This window comes from Apodemus sylvaticus, chromosome 10 (assembly GCF_947179515.1).
Source record: "Apodemus sylvaticus chromosome 10, mApoSyl1.1, whole genome shotgun sequence".
In the NCBI taxonomy this organism is placed as follows: Eukaryota; Metazoa; Chordata; class Mammalia; order Rodentia; family Muridae; genus Apodemus; species Apodemus sylvaticus.
This window is the reverse complement of record NC_067481.1, coordinates 25,725,728-25,747,012: the sequence shown is the minus strand read 5'-3', so window position 1 is coordinate 25,747,012 and position 21,285 is coordinate 25,725,728. Positions and strand designations below refer to the sequence as shown.

Genomic DNA, 21,285 nt, shown 5'->3' with positions numbered 1-21,285 from the left:
GGGCTATACAGTGAGAACCTCTTTTTTCTTTTTAAGTTTAATGTATGAGTGCTCTATCTGCATGTACATCTGTGTGTCAGAAGAGGGCATCAGATCCCATACTAGCATGCACACTGGTCCTGGGCTGGAAGGCATGGCCAACATCTTTGTGAAGTATAAGAAACCAGAACCAGTCGGGCAGTGGTGGCACACGCCTGTAATCCCAGCACTTGGTAGGCAGAGGCAGGCGGATTTCTGAGTTCGAGGCCAGCCTGGTCTACAGAGTGAGTTCCAGGACAGCCAGGGCTACACAGAGAAACCCTGTCAAAAAAAAAAAAAAGAAAGAAAGAAAGAAAGAAAGAAGGAAGGAAGGAAGGAAGGAAGCAAGAAAAAAAGAAAGAAGGAAAGAAAGAAAGAAGGAAGGAAGGAAGGAAAGAAAGAAAGAAAGAAAGAAAGAAAGAAAGAAAGAAAGAAAGAAAGAAAGAAAGAAAGAAAGAAAGAAAGAAAGAAAGAAAATGCCGGGCGGTGGTGGCACATGCCTGTAATCCCAGTACTCTGGGAGGCAGAGGCAGGCAGATTTCTGAGTTCAAGGCCAGCCTGGTCTACAGAGTGAGTTCCAGGACAGTCAGAGCTATACAGAGAAACCCTGCTCGAGAGAAAAAAAAAACCCTGAAGGTCCTAAGTTCAAATCACAAGAACACAGGGCCTACTAGAGATAAAGCTCATTAGGTGGAGTGGTTTGGTTTGGTTTGGTTTTTGCTTGTATGAGGCTCTAGGTTCAACAACACAGGAAAAATGAGTGCCTAAGTTCTCATCCTTAATTTTTCTCCAGACTAAAATTTCCTTTGTCACTTCAGGTCAGAGTTAATCTGTCTAGAATAGGGTAAAAGAAGCTGGAGTTGAGTCAGAAATAAGTAACCTGTCATTTTTCCAAACCTGTCCCCTCAGCAAAGCTACAAACAGGAGAGGCTTTACTGGGGGATGTTATCATTTATTTATCTATGTTATTATTTATCAATTATTTATTCATTACATGTGCAGGAGTGTTTGTGAGTGTGAGTGTGTGCACAACACAGCGTTCAGACAGAGGTCAGAGGACAGATTCTGCCTTCCAGTGTGGATTCTAGGAATTGAATTTTTGTCAAGTTTGCACGTCAAATAGTTTTACCCATTGAGCCACCTCCTTGGCCCAAGCCTGGTGTTTTTATAACAGCTTGTGTGTAGACTGGGGAAACAGGGATGCTTAGGGATGAGACCTGATGGGCTATTCTGAGGCAGCCAATGTCATGCTGTTTAGTCTCAGCCCTCCAGGCTTAAAATGTGCATCATTTTGCAGCATTACTGTCCAAGCAGGGCTTGGCCACATCCTATTTGCCTGAGCCGTGGATTAAGGCAAAATAGGAAGCGCTTTGAGCTGGAGTAAGAGGGAAGGGAGATAATCCCACCAGGAAGAGAAGCAGAGAAACAAAAGAACTCACTTAGGCAAATGTTAACATTGATTTCTCTTGAATTTATGAAAAACAGTGACTCAGACAAGCTACTTTATCCCGTTGCCTCGGATCTCGCTCGGGGTCTCTAGATAATCCGAAATCTCAGCTTAGCTATTCCGCCACCAGGAAACCAGAGGATAAGTGCAATTCCATTTCCTCTGGGACCAAATCCAGCTGAGCAAATGGGTCCAGATGTGAAGGGTTGGCTTGAGAGCAAGGCAGAGCATCTGTTAGCACTGGCAGAGACGAAGCCAGACCACCCTTCCCCAAGTCCCATCAGGCATAGGGTGGCCTTGGAGCAGACACTGCTCTGTCTGCTGTCCCTCTGTTGACAAAACCACCAGTATAAGTAAGCAGGAACCGACTACAGGAACTGAGAACAAGCGTTCTTTATTAGTTTTCTGGGTGGCTATTTGTAACAGTAATTATGGGGATAACTTTGCTCTTCCCAGCTAGAACAGACGCAGTGGGGTTGCACTAGGGTGTGCAGCTAGTGAAGTTTACCTTAGCTTGGATGCTGTGGGGTTAAGTAGCCACAGCCCAGAACAATACAGCTCTAGAAACCTGGTGCAGGAGATCTGGGTTGGTAGGAGGGCTTAGTGTGGGAATGAGGGAAACTGGCCCCCAAAGGAGACCAGGGGACTCTCTTCCAGTCCCTTTTGGAAATGGCACATTCAGTTGCTTTATTTCTGTGGGTTCTGTATCTGTTCGGCGCTTGGATATAGACTCCTGATTTTCTCCCCTGGCATTTGGTCTCACTTGAGGTTTTCCACCTCTTGAACAACACCTATATCACTGCAGCTAGAGGGTGGGACTTACTGCTGTCTTTATTGCCCCTGACAACTCTGCCACATTAGCTTGCCTGTCTTCACCCCATCTCCCTCTCTCAAGTCGGAACCTCTGTATAAGGGTTTTCTCTTTCCCAGTTTCCATTTGGTAATATCATCTGACACCAACCCTGTTAGCTCACACTGCTTAAGCAAGGTGGCCTGAACGGATTGCGGAGAGGAGAGCCACGCTGAGAGTGGACAGCTAAGAAAGAGGCTTTGTATTCACAAGGTGCCTTTCCCAGACCGGGGAAGTGCTGCTCTCTCTGATAGTGGTTGGGATTCTGACTGAACAGGACCTCTTTTCTTTCTCAGGCCCCTCTGGGAAGGGATATGAGTGAGTTAGAGTGATTCTTGCTTGAGAACCAGAGATTTCCCCTTGGCGCCAGTTACATTTACTGAAAAGGGGGTCCCCTTGCTGACTATGGAAAGGCGAGGAGGAGGCAGTGAGGTGGGCCCTGGACATGGTAAGAGCTGGGGCAGGAAGATGGGATGAGGCTTTCTGGGGACATTGGGAAGGAAGAACACAGAAAGACAAAGGCTGGGCTGGGGCTAGAGTTCAGGTGACAGTGTGCTTGCCCAGCATACAGGAAGCTCTGTGACCACTGAGTAAACTGGCCATAGTGATGCACAGCTGTCATCCCCAGGAGTGGAGGCAGGAGGACCACAAGTTTAAGGTTAGCCTTAGCTACACACTGTTTTAAACCAGCCTGGGCTCCATGGGATCATGTTTCAGGGAAAGGGGTGGGGAAAGGGGCAAGGTCTAGGCCTGTGAGCCTTTTTCCAGACACATATTTAGCCTTTGTTTTCCTCTGATTTAGCTTTCATCTTTTAAATATTTATTTTCATTTTCTCTCTCTCTCTCTCTGTGTGTGTGTGTCTGTCTGTCTCTGTAGGGATGTGTGCACATGAATGTAGGTGTCCTTAGAGACCTGAAGAAGAAACTGGAGGATCCCCTGAACCTGGAGTTGTCAGTGGTTATAAGCTGATTATCTTGGTTGTTGAGATCCAAACCTGGGTCCTGTGCAAGAGCAGTGTGTGCTCTGGAGCGCCAAGCCATCTCTCTAGCCCCTTCTGTCATCCTCAACTGCACGGCCTTAACATCTTCTCTTGCCCACAGTCCCCAATTGCTACTCCCTTAAATGGTTTAGTTTTTTTACTACCTTGGGTAGACTTTGTTGTGAGAATTCCATTTGAACAGCTGTGTGGGGTACTCTGGATGGGTGGCAGAATTCTTTAGAAGATGAAGGTCTAGTTTCTGTTTCCTGAAGCAGAGAAAAAAGCAGGGAGGATGGAATACACCCCGGGGTCCATCCCTTCTGCAGTTCCTTCTAGATGGCTCCCATCTGGCCTCCTGGGCTGAGGAAGGGTCCAAGCATCTTTTTTTTTTTTTAATGGTTTTTTTGGATTTGGTTTTTTGAGACAGGGTTTCTCTGTGTACTCTGGCTATCCTGGAACTCACTCTGTAGATCAGGCTGGCCTCGAACTCAGAAATCCGCCTGCCTCTCTGCCTCCCAGAGTGCTGGGATTCCAGGCGTGAGCCACTACTGCCCGGCAGGGTCCAAGCATCTTTGAGCCAGCCTTTTGAACACTGGAACTCGGGGAGTGTCCTGAAGGAGTTCTGACCCCCACCAGGGTGCTGTCACTCACAGTCCCGAGGATACTCGGGTGGAGGGCTGAGTTCTCCACCTTGCGCTTCAAGAGCCATTTGTCCTTGGTCCTCAGTTAAGGTCAAAGAATCAGGAGCCTCTGCTTCTTGGGGATTTAGCTCTGGATCAGATTTGGCTCCAGGCTCAAGTTCCAAAGGTTCTTCTTCTCTGGCACCTTCCAGGCGACAAGCTCCAGGTGGCTTGCTGACGTCTGGGCGGACACTCTTGCTCTCTGGGAGAAGGGTCTCCGATGGTCTGTGTACTGAGAGGCAGGTTGATTTCTCAGGAGCAGCTAGCACATCTGCCTGGGTTACTGGTAAAGCCAGGAGGCCAGATTCATCAGGTGGAGCTCTGGTATCCTCCCACGGACAGATGTCCGCCATGGTGCCCTTGATTTTATTTCCTTCCGGGTCTGTGACTTCCCATACACAGAGTTCTGCCAGCCGTTTCCCTGGGCTGCTTGTTCCATCGAGACTGACCGTGGGGGCGTCTGTGTCCACTGCATCATCCTGGGAGAAGAGCGCTGCCGACACTGTGCCTGCTGAGGGGCAGACTTCTTCTGCTGATTTTAAGAAGTGTCTTTTAGCCTCTCCTGCCCCCTGTGATTCTCCCTCCCGCCCCAGGTCCAGCGTTTCCTCCCCCACAGCTCCTGGACCTGCTTCCCAGGGGCAGATCTCAGCTTTCTCGGTAGAAGGAACCTCTTCTACTTCCCAAGGACACACATTCTCAGAATCACCTTTGCTTCCATCAGGAGCATCTGTAGCTGCTTGTACCCCAAAGTCCTGACTCTCCCTGGGACACATAGCTTCCTGCTTCCCAAAGCTGCTGATCTGTGGTGTTCTCTGAACTGCTGCATCTTCGTAATCTCGTTTTTCAGAGGCTTTTTCTTTGTCCTCTTGAGATTTCTCCTTTTTGTCTTGTCTTGATGTCTCTGTTTCTGTAACTCTCCCAGTCACCTTTTGGGGACAGGGCTCAGCCTTGGTGTCACTGTCGGGTTTATAGAGATCCGGGTCAGGAGCATCCGATGGGTGCATCTCAGCAGCCCCACCTCCCGGTGTCTGGGAGCTGGCTCTAGATTGGTCAGGGCACTGACTGTGTGGATGGGAGAAAGAGCCCGCTGGTACCGTGCTTCCCTGGAGTTCTGAACCTGCTCCTCTGCCATCAACGGGGAACTGTGATTTTAAAGCTGGAGCGTTTTCCTGGGCTGTGTATTCCGGGAGAGAACATGCCTTCAGGTCTTGTCTCAGCTTGCCTGTCTCTGATGCCCTGTCACTTGCTTCTGAAGACTGTCCCTCTGCTACCTGACAAATGGTGCTGAGGGGCAGGTCTAAAACCTTGGAGACCTGGGCGGGTGGCTTCCAAGGACAGATAGCTTCCCCTTCCTGTTCCTGGCAGAGTTTTGTGTGCGCTTTTGATGATGTGCCTTCCTCTTGGAAGGGGAGCCCTGCCTTTTCTAGATCCTTTCTCCTTTGCTGTGCTGGCACACTCCCCGCCTCTTGCTCCGCTCCTTTCCCCGTGGTCCCTTCATTCAATTCCCAGGGACAGATCTTGGCTTTTTCACTGAGAGGAGCTTCCTCCCCTTCCCAGGGACACACCTCTATGGGCCTGGAGCTCGCGTGTCCCCGGAGTTCATCGTTTAGTTTCTCACTGTTCAGAGCGTCTGGCTGCTGAGAGGAATCCCCCGTACTCAAGCTGTCCCAAGGGCAGACCACCTCCTTCTCCGAGCTGGGCCTCTCTGGCTTCTTTGTGGCACTGGCAGCTACCTGCCTGGGTCCAGAATCCGCAGAAGTCTGGCCTGCCTCATTTGGAGGGATCCCAGAAGCTTCAGTTCCCGCCGTCCTTTCCTCTCCAGCCCCAGTGCCCACTTCCCAGGGACAGACCTTGGCCTTCTCAGCTGTCCCCTCCACGTCCCACGGGCAGATCTCAGCAGATTTGCCACCCATGCTGCCTTGCCTCTGGAGAGTGGCTTGGGCTTTCTCTGGGTCTCTTTGTGGGGTGCTATCGCGGTCCGTGCTCTCCCAGGGGCAGACTGCTTCCTGCTTTGGGATCCGCCCCCCAGCCTCTTCCTGTGCTCCGATTCTGGCTTTTGCGGGCATTTTCTCCTCATCTTTTTGAACGGCTCCTTCTTTTGGTGCGTGTTCTGATGTCCTGTTCTCTGTTCGTCCATCTGCTTCCCAGGGACAGATTTCTGCTGTGGAAGGTGGTGCCTGCCTCTCCTCTGGCTTCACCGCTTCCCAAGGACACACCTGCAGTCCCTGGCTGCCAGTGCGGCTTAGGAATGTCTCACCAGCCCTGGAGGAGGAGCTGTCTGGATGTGGGCTGGGCTGCTCAGGGGCTTGGTCTCCCCAGGGGCACACCGACTCCTGCCCTTGACGGACAGTGGGCTTTGCCCTCACAGTTTGCTCCCCCGTCTCTGCCAAGCATCCCTTTCTGGAGGGAGTCTCCTTTCCTGTGAGAGATTTCCCATCTGTTCCCTGATTCAAGGCTTCTGTACCTGCTAGCTCACCCCCCAGCTCCCAGGGACAGACCTCGGCTTTCTTGTCATTAGACACTTCTCCTGCTTCCCATGGGCACACCTCTGCAATGCCACTGCCCAAACGCCCTGCGATTCCTGGGGCTTGAAGCGAGACAGCTGAAGGGCCCCGGAAATCAGTACTTTCCCACGGACAAAGAGACACCAGGTCTCCACCTAGATTCTGTTCTCGCCAGAAGGTTGCCTTCTTGGGGGATTTCTGCCTTTCTTCAGGGAGTTCCTGTACCCTCTGAGCAGCAGATGTCCCCTCCCCCCCACCCCTCATCTCCCACGGGCACACTTCTGCCTTGGCAGCCTCGGGCGGAAGGGCCTCTGGGTGCTTTTCTCCTTTGCACACTACCACAGACCTGCCCCGGCTTCTGTCAGAATCCTGAAGCACCAACTGAGGAGACAGATCTCCAGGGTCGGGGCTTTCCCAAGGACACACTGCCTCCTGGCTCCGAACCAGCCTCTCTGGCTTCTTCCGAGTAATGGCGCCCACACCTTCGGGTTCTGACTCCCCTGGGACTTTCTCTTGCTCTTCCCAGGACCTACTTAGCTCTTGTCTTGATGGCTTCTTCTCAAGACTTCTCCCTTCAGTTCCCTCCCGGGAGCAGACTTTGGCCCTGTTGACACTCTCTGGCAGCCCCGTTCCTGATTCAGATTCAGTCACTTCCCAGGGACACACCTCTGCCACCCGGTGGTCAGCACTGCCTAGGGGCTGGAGGGCAGGGTTGGGCACCTCTTGGTATCCCACAGGGGATTCCTTTGCTTGTTCAGCATTTTTCTCCCCAAAAACTTGCCTCAGTGTGGCAAGTGCTATTTTACCGGTTCTCTCAACTTTCCGCTCCCCTGGGCCCTGGGCCGCTCTCTTGTTTCTGTCCTCTTGCTCCCGGCTGCCTTCCTTCTGGAGCATTCGGCTGGTGTGAGCGTTCTGTTGGTTCTGGAGGGACTCCTCATCCTCACAGGGGGCCAGGGCAGCCTGTTTGCTCACTGCTTTGGGCCGGCCTAGCCTGGGAGATCTGGGCGGAGCCCCTGTGCTCGCCTCTGCAGGTTTTCCCTTCTCAGGGGTGCCCTCCCCGTCATCCTTCTCTTTGTAGGTGCTCCTAGAACGGGTCAGAGCTTTGATGGCCAGGCCCAGGCTGCGCACGGAACCCTGCTGCAGAGGGGTTTTGAGGCTGTGGGATTTGGAGAAGACCTTGGGCTTTTCCTCATCCGTTTCGTCGGCTTCCCCCTGTACGTGTCCACCCTCTGTGAGTGCCTCACTCTCTCCAGTCCCCCTCTTCTCCACTGCCACAGACAGGGCCCTCCAGATCTTGGTCCGAGCTGAGGCAGGTGAGTGACCGCTTCGCTCTGGCCCTGTGGGGCCTTCCTGGGCCGCATTTTCTTTCTTGCCTGGCAGTTCTGCATTCTCCCAAGGGCAGATGAAAGTGAGAAGGGTGGGGCTTTGGGGGGGCTTTGAGACTGGTGGCAGAACAGGGGCCGGGGGTGGGGCCGGAGCTGGCGCCGGAGCTGGCAACAGAACAGGAGTCAATGTGGAGGTGGGGGTGGGAGACAACATCCTGGGTTCTCCCAGGCAGGCCCCAGACAGAGCCAAGATGGGTGTGGAGACCTGGTGCCGGATGGGTGGGTGAGGCAGCCTTCTCGCAGCCTCTTCATGAAGCCTCCCAGGAGCATGAGAGCTGTCCATACTGCTGCCCCTGGCAGGAGAAGGTGGGGCTGACAGAGGAGCCCTTAGAGGCCGGTCCAGCCTCCTGGTCGATGGCCTCCGCACCGGGCTCACCATGGCCGCCTCAGCCTTCTTTCTTTCCTCCCTCTCTTTTGCCTGCCGATAGGTTTCCTCCAGGTAGGCCTGACTGGCCACAAGCAGAGCCTTTTCTCTGGAGCCAGCCACCACACTGAGTGACTTCTGCAGGGAGATGGGCCTGGCTCTAGGGAGTCTTTCTCCCACTGTCAGGTTGTGAGCACTAGCCGACCTGAAGCCCAGGGCTGGGGGCCCCTCTACCGACTCTTGGCCCTCTGTTGGTGAGGCCTTCTTGGACAGGGTCCGCCTCAGCGTGGGGTGAAAGGGAAGAGTGTTGTGCTCCCTGTGGTGCTCGTATGTGCTGCGGGTCTTGCGGAGGCCTGGTGGCTTCTCTGTTTCTTGAAGGCTGGAGCTGAGGAGCCTTCTTCGAGAAGAGCCTGGCAGGCTGCTGAGGCCTAGAGAGCCGGAGTCCCGAGAGTGCTGCCTGGCCAGGGCCTCTGGGAACTCGGCCAGGTACCTCATGAAAGAACGTCCCAAGCCCTGGCGCGAGCTGCCCCGCTTCTTGGGCAGGTGGGGGTTGTTGGCAGCCATCTCCTTGGTCTTTCGGATCTCTAGCTGGGCGTAGAGCTTCTTCAGCTCATCCTGTGAGGAAGGGGGGTGGCGTCTGAGATGGGAGGGAGGCACTCCCCACCAACAGTCTCTCCTCCCCGCCCCCCACATCAGAATTCACCACTCTGTTTCTGCAAGACCAGAGCCAAGCTGATTCTGGTTCCATTTAGCCCTCAGGGTCCAGAGTGCTGTCACTTCTCTGAGGCACTGTGATCTCTGGCCAGCATGGAGGGAAGGGCTGGGCCTGAGACTTCTAACCCACTGGTATTGCAAAGCTATTTTATTGACTTCTCTCTGTGCTGCTGTATAGTTGGGGTTTTGGGTTGTTCTGTTTTGTTTGTTTGTTTTGAGACAAAGTTTCTATCTGTGGCCCTGACTGTTCTGGAGCTCACTCTGCAGACTAGGCTGCCCTCTGTCTACCTATCACTGCCTCCCAAGGGGGATCAAGTGGGATCAAGGGCATGCACCTCCATGCCTGGCACCTGTGCAGCTTCTTCTGTGTTACCCGAGTTCACTTCCGTAGAGCATTCTAGGAGGTGGGCAGAAGAGTGCTACACATCGGTGTCAACGAAGATTTTTGTGCTCTGAATTTCTCCCCAAAGCTGGGTACAAAGAGAGCAGATTGGCTTGCGGTCTAAAAAGGCAGGGACCGAGTGAGGGGGTATGGCTTTGGCTGTGCTCTGATTTCTCAGTTCAGAGAGGAGCACAAAGGCCGACTAGGCAGAGCTCAGAAGATGAGGAGGCTGTGGAAGACCTGCACAGGTAGTTGGATGAGGAACTGGGAGATGTGAAGGGTAGGTGGGTGGCTTCCCAAGATGGCTTCTTTGCCTTGGGGTATATATAAAACCCCATGGTCTCCTGATTTCTCCCTGGCCCTATATAATGCCCTTGAGAAGGAAAATAAGAGGGAGCCTGGTTCTTTAGAGCTATCCTCCAGAAAGCCACTTTTTCCTAAGGCCCACTGAAAGAAGGGGGACCCTGGTGGCCACTCTGCTGAAACGTTCTAGTCCTTACAGCTGACCCTTAGGGTCATCAGTCATTCCATTTCGCTAGGGACTCAAGGCTTTTCAAGTCTGTCTCCATCCCATGATGACATGGGCTTAAAAATCCACTCTTGGCTGGGCCGGGGCCTTCAGAGTCTGGCCATCTGGGTTTTGGGGGTTGTTTTCAATACTGTTATATGTTAGTCAGTGGAGTCCAGGGTAGCAGAAAAGGAAGGTACAGTGTTAGAGGGAGGGAAGCTTTGGGGGTGATGCAGTGGTACCCCAAGCCAGTGGGAGCACAGCCGTGTTCCTCGGCTCAGTCCTTAAAAGTCCTTAAAATCCCAGCACTTGGAAGGCAGAGGCAGACAGATACCTGTGAGACCAGGCTGGTCTACAAAACAGGTTCAGGACCACCAGGGCTCTGATATACAGTGACACAGAGATGCCCTGTGTCAAAAATCCAAACCAAACAAACAAATTAAAAAAAAGTGATATCAAAGAAATTGGGAGCTGGGCGGTGGTGGTGCATGCCTTTAATCCCAGCACTTGGGAGGCAGAGGCAGGCGGATTTCTGAGTTCGAGGCCAGCCTGGTCTACAAAGTGAGTTCCAGGACAGCCAGGGCTATACAGAGAAATCCTGTCTCAAAACAAAAACAAAAACAAAAACAAAAACAAAACAAAAAACAAAAACAAAAAACCAAAGAAATTGGGGGAGGGGAGGGGAAACCTACCCGGATATCCCCTGGATCCAGGCTGCGCTCACTCCAGGCTGAGGCGATGCTGCTGTTGAGGTAGGAGCCTGAGCGCTGCAGGTCCAGCTCATCCTCATACACTTCATCCAGGATTTCCTCCCGGGGAGGCGTCCCAGGCTTCCAGAACTGTCCAAGACAGATGGCAGGGGTAGGAGACAAACCTACTCTGCCTTTACTTCACGGGCCTCCACCCCCACCCCGTCCTGTCCTGGCTTGGAGACCAAGGCCTCAGCGTTCGTCATTCCCTGCTCTGCTTGCTCAGTTGTGAGTAGCGCAGTGTCCTTAGGAGCGGCCTTCCGCTCTCCATCCGCCTCTATGAACTAACAGCTCGCCACACCTTCAGAGTCTACCAGCTGGATTAAAAGGACACCCGACATGGTGACACACACCTTTACTCCCAGCACACGGGAGGCAGAGGCTGTCAGATATCTGTGAGTCCCAGGCCAGCCTGGTCTACAGAGCTAGTTCCAGGACAGCCAGGGCTAGACAAAGAAACCTCATCTCAAAACAACAACAACAAAACAACCAACCAACCCACCAAACAAAACAAAACAAACCCTACAACAACAGCAACGACAACAACAACAAAACTCCCCCAAATGCTCTTCTTCCATCCCTAGTGCTATGTTGCTTGCATAGGAACTGGAACAGGGAATAGCTCCTCTCCCAGCCACACCCTGCCTGGGATGCTCGACCCTGCCTCGGATGCTTGCCCTTTGCCTTGATTGGAAGGGTGCGAGGAATCAGGGCCACAGCGGTCTTTAACAGGGGCTGAGGGCCTACCTTATGCAGTAAGGGAGAGACCTTACCTTAGGGATGAAGATCAGGGCCAGTGTGGCTGTGACCGTACTGTGCGTGTGGAGGAAGAAGAGGAGAAGTGTCCAGTCTGGGTGTAGGGAAGGAACCAGCACAAACCTGAGGGCCGGAAGGGACACGGTGGTCATCAGTATAGGTGGGAGCAGCCTGCCTGCCTCCCCTCCTCACCTCACTAACTCTCTGCCCCAGCTCCAGCCCCTGCCTGGCCAGCAGAGCACGATGTCTTCCCTCTCTGGATCACAGATAAAATCCCAAGGTTCCCATTCACTACATTTTATTTATTTATTTACTTATTGTTTTTCCAAGACAGGGTTTCTCTGTGTAGCCCTGGCTGTCCTGGAACTCACTCTGTAGACCAGGCTGGCCTCGAACTCAGAAATCCTCCTGCCCCTGCCTCCCAGAGTGCTGGGATTACAGGCATGCGCCACCACTGCCCGGCGCCATTAATTCCATTTTCTGAGGAGTCCGCCTAAAAGATTTCACCCCACTGCCTCTGCCTGCCCAGGTGACAGCGCTGCACTGAGGACTCTGCTGGGATCACCCTGTGATTTGCTCCTTCCGTTCACCACAGACCCAGGGCCCACAGCAGGGTGCTGCTCCAAAGGCTATGGAATAAGCAGGGAGCAAGGACTTGAAGAAAAAAAAAAACTTAGGATCAAGACATGGAGTTAGGAAGGAGACATACTTCGTCTTGGGGGATTGGGCATCTCTTCTGATGGAGATCTGGGGTATAGGAAGAGTAAATGTGGGGTCCTGCTGGACATAGCAGGCATGCAGGGATTACTGTTAGATGGACCCCTCACCTGGAGGTGGGTCCGGGTGGGAGGAGTCTCAGGAAGAAGGGCTGGGTCTCACCTGGCAGTGTGAAAGGCAGTAGACAGGAGTAGCTCGTTGTGCAGGGCAATGGTCATGTAGCGCGGCTCATGGAAGGCTGAGGGGACAGCCCGGGTGGCATAGCAGAGGAAGCTGCCCCAACAAAGCAGCAACATTTCCGCTGTGGAGATTGGAGAGAGAGAGAGAGAGAGAGAGAGAGAGAGAGAGAGAGATCGCTTACCATTCCAGCAGCCTGCTGACCCTCTCTAAAACCTAGTGTGCTGATTAGCCCAGACCCAGGGAGAGCTAGCACAAGGGACGCCATGGAGGGGAACAGTCAGACACCAGAGGAGACCCGGCTCAGGAGAAGCAGCTCACCCACAACCATGATGTAGTCCCAGTGGTCATGGTGACAGAGGTAGAAGTGGCGGCCAGTGGGAGTGTGACCCCGGGTCACCAGAGGTGTGTGCTGGATGCCTGGCTCCAGGACGCCCGCTGTCCACACAACCAGGAAGCCCAATACCAGCAGCAGGAGCTGCCCCAGACGCTGCAGCAGCTGCCCGCTGCTTGGGTGTGGCCCCCGCTGGGCAGTTCGAGACAGAAACAGCTGGAGCACCCTGAGGGAAGTAAGGTACACGAACTCTGTCCATTGCTTCCCAGCCCCACCGCGTGTTTATCTTTAGTGTTTAGTGCCCTTTCCTACGTGGAAAAGCTGAATGACCTAGGCTGGTTGGGGTAGGGGGTGCTACCGGGGAGGACCTGACTTTGAAAAACTCCTCTGTGTGAATGAGCTGAGTGGCCTGGGGTGAGCAGAGCAGTGGCAAGGTCTGTCAGTGCCCTACCTATAAAGCTTCAGGATAATGGTCCCATAGACGACGGCAAAACCCAGCAGCCGGACCCAGCGGAGAGCGACGCAGCGGAAAACGCTGGGCTTGAAGAACAGAATGAACACCTGGTGGCAAAGGGACAGAGACAGTTGTTCTCTGTGCTTTTACTCCAGTCTAGAGCTGTGTCACATGACCAATCTTCCTGGAAGCCCCAAGGTGGAGGCCTCAGATTTCCCGTGTGGAGTTTTAAAAGACTGTCCTAAACCACACAGCAGGTCGGAAAACTCTTTTCCGGTTTAGGTCTCTGCCTGCTAAGCTTACTAGGCCGGTCTGCCATGTGTGAGAATGGGGGGTGGGGGAGGGATGTGAAGTCGTCAAATCTTCCTAGGAAGGGAGGGCGGGATTCTGAAGGAAGGGGACAGTTTGGGAGTGGGTTTTTGTTTTGTTTTGTTTTGTAATGTATATGAGTACACTGTAGCTGTCTTCAGACACACCAGAAGAGGGCATCAGATCCCATTACAGATGGTTGTGAGCGACCACGTGGTTGCTGGGAATTAAACTCAGGACCTCTGGAAGAGCAATCAGTGCTCTTAACCACTGAGCCATCATCTCTCCAGCACCATGGGAGTGAATGAGGGGTATTAAGAAGAGACCACCGGTCAAGAAAGAGAGACTACAGGTCACAGACTCACCGGGAAGTAGAGAAGTAAGGATCCAAAAAGGATGGTTTCCAGTAGGACGATTCCAGATGCCCGGATCCTCTGTTAGCCCAGGGGAGACAGGTGTGAAGAGGGTGTGAAGAGGGTGAGAGCAGGGTGTGAGCACCAAGCCTGGCCTGGGTCTGTCAGGACGCTTACTCTGGTCACCCAAGGCTTCCCCACACAGTACTAGTTAGCTCCACCCTCTGTCTCACCCCAGAGTCTAGCTACACTTGCACTAAGAACCATGCTGGGCTCACAGTAGAGGTTGCTGGAGCTAGAAAGGGCCTCGGGCATTTGTCTGAGCTTTGGGTCAGACTGTACCTTGATCTAGAATAAGATTCCCCCTTCCCTTGCTGTGAAAGCCAGTTAATCTTCAAGCCTGGCTCCAGTATCACTTTCTACACATTCTCCCATGCTATCTCCTCTAGAATAACTGGGTCTCCTCTCTGAGCTCCCACCCCCATCTTTGCCCTGTCTCATTGCTTCCTTCCTGCCACAAGGATCACGTTACTTCCTTTGCAGAGTGCCTGAGTTGTATTTTGCACTGAGTAGGAACTTGACTAGTATTTGTTGAATCAAATACAATGTTGCAGAGGCAGAAACAGGTCTAAGATAAAGAGGTCACACATTCTGAGGTAAAGAAGTAAGACTGGCATTCATCTCCCCAAGCCTTAGTTCACGCCTTGAGATGGGGTGGATGTGTGTGCACAGGAGAGAGAGATGCGGAGCCTTCTTGCCTTGCTCCCTCGGCAACGGTAGGCGACCAGCATACTCAGGAAGACAGCCAACATGCAGCAGGCCTGGCATGCCAGCACTGCCGTCCTCAGTGCCAGGGCCTCCTCCACCAGGCACGGTGTGGCATCCAGACAGCTGGTGCAGCCCTCGGGACACGGCTGGCACCGTAGCAGCTTTCCTAAGCCGCCTTGCAGGGACCCGAATTGCCCCGAAGTCTGTGTGGTACTCTCCTCTAAGCCTGCAAAGAATAAGAAGGGAAGGAAGGGAGCTCGGCTAGAGACTCCTGAAGGTCTAGCCGTGGTCCTGAGGGCTCCGTGCCCTCCTGTAGCTCATGGCTTCAAGAATAAGAATGAAGGAGTATGTCCCATTAAGGATGAGTTATCAGGAAGAAGGAATGTTAGACTTAAGGCTAACTTATCTCATACCTATGTGTTTGAGTTTGTTCTCAGAAGGAAGACACCTATAAGAAGCCCTCCTGGTCTCTCATTCGCTCTTTCTTCCTCTCTTCCTCCTTTTATCTTGAGACAGGGTTTCAGTTTGTAGCCCAAACTGGCCTTGAATTCATGGTAGTTTGTAATGTTAAATAATTATAAAAGAGCACCACCCCGCCAAGCCTCCGCACCAAGTCCCGGCGGGTCTCACTCAGGGCCGCTCTCACTGTCGCCTCTGAGCCAATCTCTTCGAGCCAGCTCTCCCAGCATCCCAGCTGTGTTTCCTCTCTGCCATAGACTCTGTAAACGGTGGGAGTCCCACGCTTCTGCCCGGTACCCACTCCTTCCAAGTATCCACTAAAGCATGACTCTTAAACTTGAATAGTTAACCAAATATATGTATGTATAAGAAACTCCCAATTTCATAATGCCAATTTACAATGATAAAGTCTTATCCCAATATTTCTAACCTCTCCAAAACACCAGAAATATGTCTGAAGCCATCTGGATACTTCGACTCCCTCTTCAATGCACTCCTGTCATCTCCTGACCTCTCTCTCTCTCTCTCTCTCTCTCTCTCTCTCTCTCTCTCTCTCTCTCTCTCTCTCCTCTCTCCCCTTGCCCCTCCTTCTCCCAGATCCTCCTCCTCTCTCCCCTCCAATCACTGGCCTCTCACTGCCTCAATGTGAATGGATAGGAAATATCTTGCAACAGCAATCCTCCTGCCTCAGCTTCCCAAGAACTCCAAGCTTGCACACACACACACCCAGCCTCTCCTCTTGGATTTTTGTTGAGCTCCCACAGCCTCCCAAGGTTATCTTCAGCCCACCTTTCCTCCATAGATGTTCCACCCCAACTTACCTTGGCTCACAAAACCTCTTGTTTAGCCCTCTCCACACTTACGTACCCCCAGAACTGCTAGCTCCATAGAATCCAGGTCGGCAGCGGCAGAGATAGCGGCCAAGGACAAAACCCCGACTCTCCAGAGGGATACACTGTGGGGATGACAAATGACATTTGTTTGTACGACGTTTTTCTCCGAAAGCTTCCCCTGCTGCGAAATTCCCTCCATCCATGGCTTCTGGGTTTACTGTAGATTTCACCAAAAGCTTTCTCTGGTTCTCGCCCTGGTCCTTCTCCTCTGGAGATTTCCCCACTTCTGCTGTTATGTCTTTTCTAGGGTTATCCTGCTTCAAAGGGTTCCCATGACCCATCCCACTTGATACACACAGATGATGTGATAGCTAGTCTATGTTATTTTTTTTTAAATATTTATTATGTATACAGCGTTGGCCTGTGTGTATGCTTGCATGCCAAAAGAGGGCGCCAGATCTCATTATAGATGGTTATGAGCCACCATGCGATTGCTAGGAATTGAACTCAGGACCTCTGGAAGAACAGACAGTGTTCTTAACTTCAGAGCCATCTCTCCAGTCCAGTCTATGCCATCTTGACACAAGCTAAAGTTATTGAAAATGAAGAGAGCCCCAAGTGAGAAAATGCCTTCATAAGATCCATCTGTAGGGCATTTTCTTAATTAATGATTGTGGGTGGGGCCATCGCTGGGCTGGTGGTGCTGGGTTCTATAGGCAAGCAGGCTGAGCACGCCAGTAAGCAGCATCCTTCCATGGCTTTTGCATCTGTCAGCTCCTGCCTCCAGGTTCCCGCTCTGCAAGAGGTTCCTGCCCTCGCTGCCTTTAAGGATGAAGCGGTCTATGGAACTGGGAGTGAACTGAACCCCGTCCTCCCCTGGTTGCGTTGGTCATGGTGTTTCATCACAACAACAGTAACTCTAAGACAGGGAAGGTAAAAAGACCCCCCAGAGAAGGGTAACTTCCATTAGGACCTATCTGGCTTTAACATAAGACAGCTTTTCTCAGCCTTAAACCAGGCCGGGGAGATGCCAAGGGCAGTTCTTTCCTTTTCTTTTCTTTTTATCTATATTCTATGTTTACATTCCAAATGATTTTTCCTTTCCCGGTTCCCCCCTCCCTATAAGTTCCCTAAGCCCTCTTCCCTCTGCCCATTCTCCTATCAATCCCCTCCTACTTCTTTGTCCTGGTGCTCCCCTACAATGCTGGAACAAGCCTTTTCAGGATCAGGGACCTCTCCTTCCTTCTTCTCTCTCTCTTTCTTTCTTTCTTTCTTTCTTTCTTTCTTTCTTTCTTTCTTTCTTTCTTTCTTTTTTTTTTTTTTTGGTTTTTTGAATTTGCTTTTTTTGAGACAGGGTTTCTCTGTGTAGCCCTGGCTGTCCTGGAACTCACTCTGTAGACCAGGCTGGCCTCAAACTCAGAAATCCGCCTGCCTCTGCCTCCCAGAGTGCTGGGATTACAGGCGTGCGCCACCACTGCCCGGCTGGGCATTCTCTCTCTTCCTGATGATGTTTGCTCAGCAGGGGGAATGGCACAGGGCCTCAGAGGTGGGCAGGGAAGCTGAGCACAGGGCCCAGGTCAGGGGCTGAGAACAGATATCTCTGAGGGAAAGGGCTCTGAGTGTGCCTTTGGCTTGATTAGTTGCCTTTGACAGTCCCAGAGCTTTTTGAGCTGGGGCTAGCCTCCTCCTGCACCCTCCAGCAATTCTATTGACTTCTTTGAATACCAATGGAGCATAGTCTGTACCAGGAGAGGTCAGAGCTGGGCTGATGTGAAGCATGTGGCCTAGGAGAGGGAAAGCTCCTGGCTAAAAAGTTGCTCTAAAGAGTAATCCCGGGACCTGGAGAGATGGCTTAGCACACTGCACAGCCTGCAGGCGGCTCAACCTTTCCATGCACTTTAGTCTCTCTAAACCCGTTCCAGGGAGTTCAGCTGGTCCCTGCTTCTTCCAGGCAGGCTGGTCTGGTCTCAGAGTGGTCTTCGCAGCTTTTCTCCGCTGAGAGTCTTTGCAGCTCCGCTCCGCCCCTCTGAAAGCAACTCTCAGCATTTACTGCTCACTCTGGCGGGGAGGAGCCTAGTGAATCTGCTCGGTTTCAGGGACTTCCTGAAGCTATTTTGAGTTGTGCACCTTTCTGTTTAAAGAGCTTCTCTATAGGGGGCTGGAGAGAAGGCTCAGCAGTTAGCACTGGCTACTCTTCCAGAGGTCCTGAGTTCAAGTCCCAGCTACCACATGGCGGCTCCCAACCATCTGGAATGGGATCCTCTTCTGGTGGGTCTGAAGACAGTGACCGTGTACTTACACCCATAAATGAATCTCTTTTATTTTTTTTAAAAGAGGAACCTTGGAGTGCTGAGTAGCAGAGTGGAGAGCAAGCAGGGAGGTACCCTGAGGTTTCACAGGCAGCAGGAGAAGGGATGGAGTAGGCTGAACACTGGCCTCACTTTACAAAAGCCTGCCCTTTCACCTCTGCCAGTCACTTGGTACCGTCATGAAGGCCTGAGATGTCAGGGTGGCTTTGGCTGTGATGGGAAAGGGAAGGGGAATGAGGACTCGGTGAACCCATCCTCCTTGCCTGGGTGCTGTTGAGGTCACACAGGTGGGTGTTTGAGTACCAGCCGGGGCCGCTCGCGCACTGGTTGATGTCCACACTTTGGAGGTTGATGTCCATTTGTACCTGTCCCCTAGGGCAGTGAATTGGCAGTTAGGGTCACCGTGGCGATCGCCAGACTATGGGGCGGGAGCAGTGTGGTCTTTGTTTGCACACATTAGCACAGATACAGGAGGGGATACACACACACACACACACACACACACACACACACACGATGATGATCTCCAGTGCCATGAACCCTGTCTCTGTGGTGACAGTCTCCCTCCCACTAGGCTGCAGTACACACACACACACACACACACACACACACACCACAACACACATGCAGCTCCACTGTTTACTGCCCCATTATTTTGCCCAGGCCGGGTCTGAACTGATTACAGCAGCAGTAGAGCCCTGGAATGGAGGAACTCTGTTGTGAGTGAATTGGGAGAGCTCTGGCAAGGAGCCAGGATGCCTGCTGGGAACAGTGGTGGTGGGGGGGGTTGGGGGGAGCAGAGACCTGGAAAGGCCAGGCTGCCTGCTCTGAGCCTGGCCTGGCCTCCTGAGCTCCTTTGCTGCCTGCTTCCCCATGGGCTGCTGACCCTTTACTCTAGCTGAAGGCAGAGTTGGCTCTTTGAGGATTATCACAAAGTACTGTGGTAGCCTAGATAGGATAATGAGGCCTGCTCTACCAAGAGCTTTGTCATTAACAGTGACACTGGGGACTCAGCCAACTCGTGGACAGAAAGCAAGGGTATTGCTTCCAAATCCCTGTCCAGGAATTTTGCTTCTCCTGGGGAAGCCTCCTGGAGAGTCCATGTGGTTCCTCTGAGAAGCCAGGAACATGGATTCTTACTGTCATCAAGTTCTCAGGCCTAAGTCTTTGATCTGTACCTCAGACCTGCGAACGGAGACCTGTCCTTGTCTATGGCCCCTGCCCCACGTACACACATATAGGTAAGTATATGCGTACTTACCTGTAGATACACATGCTACAGACATTCACTCATTTTACTTAACATATAAACAGCATCAGCAGATACCCAGGCACATGCCTGCAATCCCCACACTTTGCAAGTGAAGGCAGTGGGATCAGGATTACAGGTCAGCCTTGGCTACATGAGAAACTGTCTTATTAGAAGACATAATAAAACAAACACACACACACATACACACACATACACACACATACACACAAATAAAACAGTATCCAAACCATGTGCGTGAATTGTCTGGTTCATACACAGCACGCACATCTGAGAGTGTTAATAGTTACAGATTCCCAGTGCCAGCTGTACATAGTCACAGTTGAATGCATACACACATCTGTGACCCCTAGACATACACATGTTCTTGCCAAGTGGTCTCTGCTAGTGCAGGAGACTTGAGGACGCCTTATCCTCACAGACCCATCAACTCCTTTCAAACATACTCACCTGACCTCTGGGCTGAGATCTGGCTTGAGTCCATAGAACGTGGCCGAAGCTGTAACTAGCCAGCCAGGACGGAGCCGGCCCTCATGACACTCCAGGAAGGGAGGAGATAGCTTCACCTGCTGTATGTCCCCCACATATCCATCCCCCCGTGGCCACTTGGGACTGTCAAGACTCCTTAGGTCATTGGTCAGCACTCGCTTCTGGAGGACAGGAGTATCCAGATCCTCTTCTGGATTCTCTTCCTGTATCTTGTTCCCAGACAGGTCCTGAAGGATGGTCTCATCCCCCATCCGAGTGGCCTGCAGGGCCAGCGGAAGGTGGCTGGCCCCCGGTGGGGGGTTAAAGGTCAGCAGAGCCCTGTAGGCTTTCGGGTCTCCCTCTGCCACACTGCGAACGAGTGCCTGGTACCACTCCACGTCCTCCGCTACGCTCGACTCCCGGATGTCGTTGGCTTGCAGAAGCATGTTGAGAAGGTTGGCAGCCTGGGCCAGGGCGCCCGCTGCTCTCTGTAGGACTGGGGGGACCCCGGCTCTGCCTTCTGCCCCTCGGACTTCATACTTCTCGCTGCAGTTTGCTCCTGACAGCTGTTGAATGTCTCCGGAGTAGAGGAAAGCCAGGGCTGCTTCAGCCCCCTTCGGGGGTGTCAACATGAGCCCAGATCCTCCTGGCTTGGCTTGGGAGGGTAGTGGAGGCAGGGAGCGCAAAGGCCTTTGGTTCCCCAGAGCCCCACTGCAGAGGAAACAGCAGCTCAGAAGCCCCCAAGCAAGAGAAGAAATGACTGCTGTCCTGGCGCCCATTCTACAGCAGTTCCCAGACCCCGGGAGTCCTGGCTGCTTAGAGTTTGGGTGGCTCAGAAGAATGCAAGCAGAGACTGGTATACAGTCGGACTCCACACCTTCTCCCCCCCACCCCACTAGTAACATGTAGTCTGTTTTGTTTTGTGGTTTCCCCCTCTCTAATGTCAAAAGTTAGCTTCTGGTTATAGATATGAGAGCCCTGCCCCTCCGCACTCAGGGTATTCCCCCATCTCAAAACCCCTTAATCCTGGCAAACTCCTCCTTTCTCTACCTCTGATCCAGTACACTGACACACAGCCCACATCTGCTCCAGAGAGAGAAGAAGGGAAGGGAGGGGACCAGTTGCTCTCTCCCTACCCCCCTCCTCTCTCTGCCCTTTGCTCCATTAGGAGAGATGGGCAAATCCGGCCTGGGGCACCATAGCAACCAGAGATGAATCCAGGTCCCTCTCCCTACCCCTCTGCCTGACTTGGCCTCCTGGCAGCAACTGAGATGAGCAGAATAAAGAGCTAGCTGCGTGTCCTGGCTGTGTGTCCTGGCTGCGTGTCCTGGCAGCGTGCTCTGCTCCTGATGCCTGCACCCCTGACTGCTGCCTAATGGTGTTGAGATGGGAGTGGCAAAGGTAGAGCAGAGAGTGCCCAGGAGAGCCAGAATCAGCCTGTTAACAGACTGGCAGTTTCTGAAATCTTTTTCCTGCATGTAACTTCAATGAGGGATT

At 52.6% G+C, this 21,285-nt stretch overlaps 1 protein-coding gene across 1 annotated transcript; it reads right to left on the bottom strand.

Moving 5' to 3' along the window:
* Window positions 1–1,849: 1,849 nt before the first annotated feature.
* On the bottom strand, window positions 1,850–20,420 carry Gpr179 (G protein-coupled receptor 179). The gene is made up of 11 exons (XM_052195909.1): window positions 19,771–20,420; window positions 18,314–18,422; window positions 15,776–15,863; window positions 14,440–14,675; window positions 13,694–13,762; window positions 13,017–13,126; window positions 12,553–12,791; window positions 12,217–12,355; window positions 11,355–11,460; window positions 10,525–10,671; window positions 1,850–8,843 (listed from the first exon to the last, which is right to left on the bottom strand). The coding sequence occupies exons 1-11, from the start codon at window positions 20,418–20,420 to the stop codon at window positions 3,939–3,941; spliced, it is 6,798 nt and encodes a 2,265-aa protein (XP_052051869.1). The 3' UTR covers window positions 1,850–3,938.
* Between the last annotated feature and the right edge of the window lie 865 nt (window positions 20,421–21,285).

Bases quoted from the DNA above. Each gene is read 5' to 3' on its own strand.
- Gpr179 (XM_052195909.1), bottom strand. From the start codon at position 20,420: ATGTTGACACCCCCGAAGGGGGCTGAAGCAGCCCTGGCTTTCCTCTAC. The intron at 12,792-13,016 runs GTAGGGCACTGA...TACTTCCCTCAG, and splicing joins ATTATCCTGAAGCTTTATAG to GGTGCTCCAGCTGTTTCTGT. The intron at 12,356-12,552 runs GTGAGCTGCTTC...CAATCTCCACAG, and splicing joins GGACTACATCATGGTTGTGG to CGGAAATGTTGCTGCTTTGT.